The 7,993-nt window shown below is 42.6% G+C and overlaps 1 protein-coding gene across 1 annotated transcript; it reads right to left on the bottom strand.

Moving 5' to 3' along the window:
- Positions 1 to 1,708: 1,708 nt before the first annotated feature.
- LOC149979169 (uncharacterized) lies at positions 1,709 to 3,666 on the bottom strand. The gene is made up of 5 exons (XM_090192465.1): positions 3,450 to 3,666; positions 3,279 to 3,317; positions 2,680 to 3,167; positions 2,458 to 2,589; positions 1,709 to 2,275 (listed from the first exon to the last, which is right to left on the bottom strand). Exons 3-5 carry the CDS (start codon positions 2,836 to 2,838, stop codon positions 1,952 to 1,954), a joined length of 615 nt encoding a protein of 204 aa, XP_090048591.1. The 5' UTR covers positions 2,839 to 3,167; positions 3,279 to 3,317; positions 3,450 to 3,666; the 3' UTR covers positions 1,709 to 1,951.
- Between the last annotated feature and the right edge of the window lie 4,327 nt (positions 3,667 to 7,993).

Raw genomic sequence — 7,993 nt, 5'->3', positions numbered from 1 at the left:
CCACTGATAACAGGTAGGATAATATCAGTACAATAATATTCCTTTGATGTAAAAAGTTTAAGAATCCCTGATGTAATTAATTAAGAGAAGAATCTGTCTCACACAAATAATTGCAATTTAAAAAGCTTTATTGGAAATTCACGTTTCAAACAGCACAATTCAAGTACAGATGAGTGTAGCTACATCAGATACATGCTAATTTAGTTTAAATGTGATGCAGTCCTCCAGTCCCAGTTCATTTCTACTCTTTTGACATGCTTCAGACCAGATGCATGCTCCACTTCAGCGTACAATGGTCCTGAATTTGCATATCAATGTGTTTGAAGCTTTTACGTTCTGCATCTCTCTGCTGTCTTTCATCTGAAGCCATATCCTCCAGGGTCTAAACAGGTGTAGATTTCCATCTCTGTGTGAGAGACCAGATATTGCAAGGATACCAGTAAGGGGCACTCAACTCTTCACTTTGGCCAAAGGAGACCTAAGACCCCAATACTAGTGACACTGCCCTAAGGTTGGTGATGTCCTTTGCATGAGACTGTGGAGACAGAGGTCTTATCTCTCTGTGGTTACTAAAGATGTCATGGCACTTATGACATGAGAAGAGGTGTTGACCCTGCTTCTCCTGGCTATATTTCCAAGCCTAAGCATGTCAATCCAACTCATTATCATAGGCTGTATGGGGATCAATATTTTTTAAATAATGCTGCATGTCTCAAAATATAAGAATGAGACCAATATATGTATTTTGCTAATCATAGTTCCTGTCTCTGAAATTACGTTTGTGTGTGTTGTAGGAATAACCAATACTCAAAATCTGTGTGTGTGTGTGTGTGTGTGTGTGTGTGTGTGTGTGTGTGTGTGTGTGTGGTAGAAGTAATAGTTGGCCATTATTTCTTTGAACATCTCAGTTTGGGCAGCAGCCACTGAAGAAACCTGTCAATCAAAAACCACAGGAGAATAGACAGTATTATAAACTGGGTGGTTCGATCCCTGAATGCTGATTGGCTGAAAGGCGTGGTATATTTAAGCAATAAGGCACGAGGGGGTGTGGTATATGGCCAATATACCACGGCTAAGGGCTGTATCCAGGCACTCCGTGTTGCATCGTGCTTAAGAACAGCCCTTAGCCGTTCTTAAGGGCTGTTCTTACGCACAACACAACACGGAGTGCCTGGATACAGCCCTTAGCCGCGGTATATTGGCCATATACCACAAACCCCCAAGGTTTCTTATTTCTATTATGAACTGGTTAACAACGTAATTGGAGCAGTAAAATTAAATACTTTGTCATACCTGTGGTATACGGTCTGATATACCACGGCTGTCAGCTAATCAGCATTCAGGGCTCGAACCACCCAGTTTATAACAGAACGTATACCACGGGTATGACAAAACATTTATTTTTACTGCTCTAATTACGTTGGTATCCAGTTAATAATAGCAATAAGGCACCTCTGGGGTTTGTGGTATATGGCCAATATACCACGGCTAAGGGCTGTATCCAGGCACTCCGTGTTGCATCGTGCTTAAGAACAGCCCTTAGCCGTGAAATATTGGCCATATACCACACCTCCTCGTGCCTTATTGCTTAAGTTTGCACTTATACATCAGAGAGCTGCTCTTTCTCTGCTACCTCATTCTATTTCTATAATTCTCTAGTCTAGTATTCCCTGGTTATGTTCCACTTCTCCCTCCTCTATTTCCTCACCTCTTCCTCAGACTCTTCTTTTCCTCTTTCTTGTCCTCCTCCTTACTTTCTCCAACATTTCCCATCTGTTGCGTCTTACTGGCCTTCTCTTGCTTCAATTCTTTTTTGGCCTTGCCCTTCTTTTTCTTATTGACCTTCCCTTCCTGAATATTTTGGACAAGGAGATAAAGTAATGTAAACTTATGGGTTCTCTCTTCTCTTGTGCTATACTAGAAAATGATTTATGCTATACTATAGAAGGACTTACGGCCAATATTCCCTTCTTGTATTTCCTCTCACCTGTGGGGCCACTCCAGCCATTTCCTGGAGCAGCTTCCTGCCTGTCTCGCTCAGGTTGGTGATGGGAGCCAGGCGAGTGCTGTGGCGGTATGGAAAGTTCTCTGTTCGGGGTGGAGCAATAATGACAGGGTTGAGAGGAGTCCGAGGCCTTGGAACATTTACTGGGTAGGGAGAGCCTACAGCAGAGGGCAGGGCCCGTAGGGCTTCAGCCAGGGTCCGGTGTGCTGAGGTCATAAGAGGAGAGAGGCCATTCTTGACAGATACAGGACCTGAGACCTTCCCTGGGCTCTGTAGGACCAGAAAGTAAAGTAACATATCAGGAAGGTGCTATGTTCAACACAATCTGTAGAAATACTTTATAACTACTCTATACACATTGCAGATACATTACTACACTCAATAAGTCATTGTCTGCATCATTTCCAATCCCCCATGTATATATATAAAAATATTTAACATGCAGAACTTACCAGGAAGTCTGACTCATCGAAGGAGTGGAGAGACAGATCGTCATCCTCGTCCATATCCCTCACATCAAGCTTTGTCACCTTTCCATTCTCAATTTTCAGCGGTGGTGTCCTCCTTTCATGATCCTCATCACACTGTGTATCAGAGTCAACTAGTCAGAGACCATCCTCCTCCCAGTGATGTCACTCAACAAAGACATGGATGGTAGGGTACAACTCTTTTACCTCAGATTCACAGTCAGTGAAGGAGTAGATGGAAAAGTCATCAGAACTGGAGGATGAGATCACGTCATCATATTTTCTCTCTATCAGCCGAGTCACCCTTCCAGACTGAGGAGACAGAGAAAGGCATGTACTCATGGCAGCCATAGAATACACTGGCATTGACCCTCAAGGAAATGTAGAGTATGTAGGCAATCCAACATGGTTGTACAAGTAGTGAGTAATACATGGGTAACTGAAAATGCAATAAATGCAACTCCCATAACATTAGGGGTGGGGCTAAAGATCTTCCATAGTACAGGATTCTTTAGCATCTTGAATGGATTATTGTCAATTCCACGAAGCCAACCAAAATGGCCATATGAATCAACAGATTGATCTAACTGTTGTGTCTCTATGGGAACAGCAGAGATGACCTGGCTGAGAGGCTCTGGATTGATGCTCCATCCATCCCCAGATGTCTGGTCCTGCCCATAGCTCACAATGATTGGCTGTTAACAGTAAAGAATGAATTCAACACTGCTTTGCTCATTTTGGCCTTGAATTGTGTATCAATAAATAATATAAGGACTGTTATGTGGTTGAATTTGAATGTGACTTACAGGCCTTTTGTGGATCTGAGTGGTCTGCACTGAAGTAGACTGTCAAGACAGCATTCAATGAGGTTAGATAGGGATATCTGCATTTGCTTTAATTCTGAGAACTGCAGTTTGTACATGCAGAATGCATAACTAATGTGTATGTGTTTTTGTTTCAGGTCAGATATGACTTACAGGCTTTGGCCTTCTGTGCACTTTGCCGGTTGGCCACAACACGGAATCAGGGGTGTTCACCCTCACTGGTTTCAACTGTCAACACAACACTCAATTTAAAATGTGATAATATAACAAAAACAGGACAAAACAAAGAAATATTTGATGTTTACCACATAAGGACGGCGTCTTAAAGCTCTTTTGATTCTCTCATCATTACGATCCATCTTTCTTTCTGAGGGAAACATTTCCATCAATTAATTGACACAAATCACATCCTGACTCACACACAGACACACACACAAAGATGGCATCCCAAATGGCACCCTATTCCCTATATATGTATATATATATATGTTGGGAAGGAGGTGCCCCAAAAGGCCAAAGATTACCTGCAACAACCTGAGTGAAGAAAACTATTGTAGAGATTAAATCAAATCTGAACACAGTTTATGTCGTGAATGAATGCATGGTTGCGTCATTTTAGGTCACAGCTTTATGACTGCGCTTAATGCGTCACAAGAAAAACGCTTGTTTGGAGCCGGACTGGTGGTATCATCTTTGAACTGGTTGTAGCTCAATAACGAACGTGATGTGCTTATTATATCTTACTGACTGAGTAATGGTTGTATCGATGGTTGGTTGGACGTTTTACATAGATAGGCCAACATGATATCAATAGGAAGAAACCATTCCTATTGTGCAATATTGGAGGAAACGTGTCGTAACTGACATGTTGTAATGTGCTTGATTATCCTCTAGTGGTTTGACAAGTATGTACTGAGCATCAACATGATCACCCGAATAGTTTAGAAAGATGTGGTTCAGAGGTTCAAGAGTTTTACTCCTGAGTTCAGGCTAACAAGTGACATTGTTGCTGTCGTTATAGTATCATCAGTTTTGTTTACTGTCACTACATATTTCGGTTTATCAGAGGATGTCTAAAGTCTTTGAACTACAGTTTTTTTCCAATGGGCATGGTACGTTAGCAAGGAGGGGTTGAGTGACTCAAGAATCATGCTCGGTAGCTAGCTACTTTGAATGGGACTGTTGTAACGTTATCTAGCTTTCTACAACGTGTAGCTAACGTTAATGACGTAACAGATGGTGCCAGTAGGCTACAGCAGCAAGCTAGAGCACAACATGTTAATGCCGCTGATGTCTGTCAACCCGATAATTTCCGTTTAATCTACTCCTCTTCCTTTGCGTTACACAAGCTCATCACATACTCCTTCCACCACCAGACAGAGATCCAGATACTCCTCAGCATTGGGGTTCTGGTGCTCCTCTGTGGTGTGATTGAGAAGAGTGTGGGCACTGTTTGGTTCCTCCTCGTGTTTCAGCTGCTCTCTATCAACACAGGGGTGTTGTACACAATCATGGGGCTGGTACTGTTTGGTGCATCTGCCCAGAATCAAGTGGAGGGGTTAGTTCCTGTATCCCTCTCCCTTATGGGTATGGCCACAGTGTACTCACTTATGGTTAAGGGCTTTCTTTTTGGGGTCAGTGTACCCATGTTAGCCCTGGCCTGGCTGTTTCTGGTCATAGTAACACTTTTGGTCCCACACTCTCTTCTTCTGCAACCCCATCATAGCAGGGGGATCTCTATCCTTACTCCAACCTTGTTGTGGTTGAAAATAACTGTGATACACTGCAGTATGTCACAGCTTTAAGTGGGCTTAATAGTGTAGTTAAGTGGTAATATGTTTATGTGCGGCGCTGTGGTCTAAGGCACTGCATCTCAGTCTACAGTCCCTGGTTCGAATCCAGGCTGTATCACATCTGGCCGTTATTGGGAATCCCATAGGGCCGTGCACAATTGGCCCAGCTCTGTCCGGGTTTGGCCAGGGTAGGCCGTCATTGTAAATAAGAATTTGTTCTTAACTGACTTGCCTAGTTAAATAAAGGTTAAATAAAAATAAATAATATTGTAACGGCCGTCGTCGGTGGAAGAAGGTGAGGACCAAGGTGCAGCGTGGTAAGTGTTCATGATATTTAATATAATCAAAACTGAACACTAAACAAAATAACAACTAGGAAGAACGAACAAACGAAACAGTCTTGTCTAGTGATGACACACAAAACAGAAAATAAACACCCACGAAACACAGGTGGAAAAAGGCTACCTAAGTATGATTCTCAATCAGAGACAACTAACGACACCTGCCTCTGAGAACTATACCAGTCCAAACTCAAAAACCAACATAGAAAAACAAACATAGTCTACCCACCCTAACCATACTAAAACGAAGACAAAAACAAAGGAACTAAGGTCAGAACGTGACAAATATGCTTGAAATGTGTGTTGAGTCCTCATGCTGAACATAACGGGATGTTTGGTTAGGAAAATCTACCATCACTGTGTCACACATTCTCCTTATCTTGCTCGGGTGAAACATACGGAAGGGGCTGGCACCCACTTCTAGACATGTCTGATGCTAGAGCATCAGTCCTGGATAAGAAGATGCCTTTCAGGCTGCTGAAGGACAACTCTGGTTTTAGAAGTGTTTTTTTCCCCATCCGGTCAGATAAATAGTCCAAACAGCCAACCCAACCGCGTCCTCATGGCCCTCATGGGGGTATGTCTCCCTGTCCCAATGAAAGTGTTGCCCCTGAACATTGATGTCCTTCCTGTATGACCCTACATCAATAGAGAAGGAAGACGGTCCACCCACCCTGAGTACTGAGAAAGCACTAGACGCATCATTTATCCTCCAAGACGAGAGGTCGTTAAATTAACATGATTGCTGGGTGCAAGCCAGAGTACATGATGTACTACAGTATAATGAGCAGTTTCAATAAATGATCCTCAGCTGTAATTGAATACTGTACAATAGGCACCTAGTGGTCCCCCATGATTAGATAGAGAATCACTGTTTAGTTAGATAAGCTCTCTGTAAACTCTCCACATTCTCATTGGTTCCAGAATCATTCCTACCCAGTCCAAGCCTACGCTCCAGTTTCCTCCAACCTACAGGCTACCGAGACCACACCAAAGACATTTGAAGCCTGGGCCCAGTCCTACTATACACAGGGGAGTCCTGTTGAGTTCTCAGGTTATTATGTTCACAACCATGGATATGCCCTCAAGCATAGCTTTGGGTAACGTCACGAACATGAACACAGCTGCAGCCACAGTCAAGGCCATGGACATAGTCACGGACACAGTCATTGGCAGACATCTGCCTCTCAAACCAGCAGTCACTGGGCTCCAGTGGCTCAACATCTACATTCTCAACATTCTCTCGTCTGTCTGTCAGTGACCCCCAGAGTTTCACAGCAAACATGCCCGAGTCTGTGATGGTTCACCCAGGGGCACCGGTGTCTTCATTGACAGATTGATAACATAGAAAACTAATTGAATGACAGCTCTCTCACATTTGTTATACGTTGAAATGTAATATACTTGGACATGGGGTTTGAGGTAGTGCTTAAAAGGTACACGGTTTCTTCACTGATGATTTTGGTTTGAAGAGTCAATCAAACTCTGAATGTTCAGGGTCAAATCAATGCAAGAAGGTTTTGATTGTCAGTTGAATGAAAGACCACTCCTTTTGGCTTGTACTTTGTGTTGTTCTACACATACGGTAGACAAATCTCTTGGCACTCTTGATCTATACAACCTTTATAAATCAGGCAATTTATATTACACTGATGTATTCCGTTTCTTTCCTTAACTACTTACAGCAATGAAATGAAATAGCATCCACTCACCAGTAAATTAGATCCACTACATGCAGTTTGTTGGGCAATGCATCATTCAACATTATTGTAAATTCTGGAGCAGGGAGCAGTGGTTGAGGTTATCAAGAGTGTGGGCTACAAGGGCAGATTATGATGTCATCTTTAGAAAATAAGGTAGTTGGGCCTCCCAAGTGGCGCAGCGGTCTAAGGCACTGCACCGCAGTGCTTGAGGTGTCATTACAGACCTGGGTTCGATCTCAGGCTGTGTTACAGCCGGCCGTGACCAGGAGTCCCATGAGGCGGCGCACAGATGGCCCCGCTGACTTTGGTCACCAGCTGGACGGTGTTTCCTCCAACACATTGGTGCGGCTTCCGGGATAAGCGAGCAGTGTGCCAAGAAGCAGTGCAGCTTAGCAGGGTCCTGTTTCGGAGGATGCATGGCTCTTGTGATGGCACAACACTGCAACTACCAATTGAATATCATGAAAATTGGGGGATTAAAAAAAAATAAAAGTACAAAAATATATAAATAACAAATTGGTCGTTGTGCACAGTAAAGAGAAGCCATAAATTACAAGTATAGCAAATCAATGATTATTATTTCTTTACAAATGCATGTGTACAAGTTATACTGTTTATATACAAATAGCTATTTTGCATAAACAACTGGATCAAGTGGTAAGAGTCATGTAACAGGTCATGATGGAACACGTTATTCAATATCAGTAATGCAAGAGAAAAAGTTCAAAGGAATAACATTTTTACACTTTATCACGACTTAATCAAAGACCTATTCTTTAATGAACCGATGAAAAACAAAGCACAATGACTGAATAGTTACTGCAATTTAAATGTACGAATTGAACAATACATAGTACAAT

This window comes from Oncorhynchus mykiss, chromosome 12 (genome assembly GCF_057628025.1).
Source record: "Oncorhynchus mykiss isolate SJ-2025 chromosome 12, ASM5762802v1, whole genome shotgun sequence".
Classification (NCBI taxonomy): domain Eukaryota; kingdom Metazoa; phylum Chordata; class Actinopteri; order Salmoniformes; family Salmonidae; genus Oncorhynchus; species Oncorhynchus mykiss.
This window is presented reverse-complemented; position numbering and strand designations above follow the sequence as displayed.

What these genes read in the sequence shown, in the direction of transcription:
- LOC149979169 (XM_090192465.1), bottom strand. Translation starts at nt 2,838, where the DNA reads ATGCCAGTGTATTCTATGGCTGCCATGAGTACATGCCTTTCTCTGTCT. An exon ending in TCACTGACTGTGAATCTGAG is followed by an intron (nt 2,590 to 2,679) that starts GTAAAAGAGTTG and finishes TCTGATACACAG; the next exon opens with TGTGATGAGGATCATGAAAG. An exon ending in TCGATGAGTCAGACTTCCTG is followed by an intron (nt 2,276 to 2,457) that starts GTAAGTTCTGCA and finishes CTGGTCCTACAG; the next exon opens with AGCCCAGGGAAGGTCTCAGG.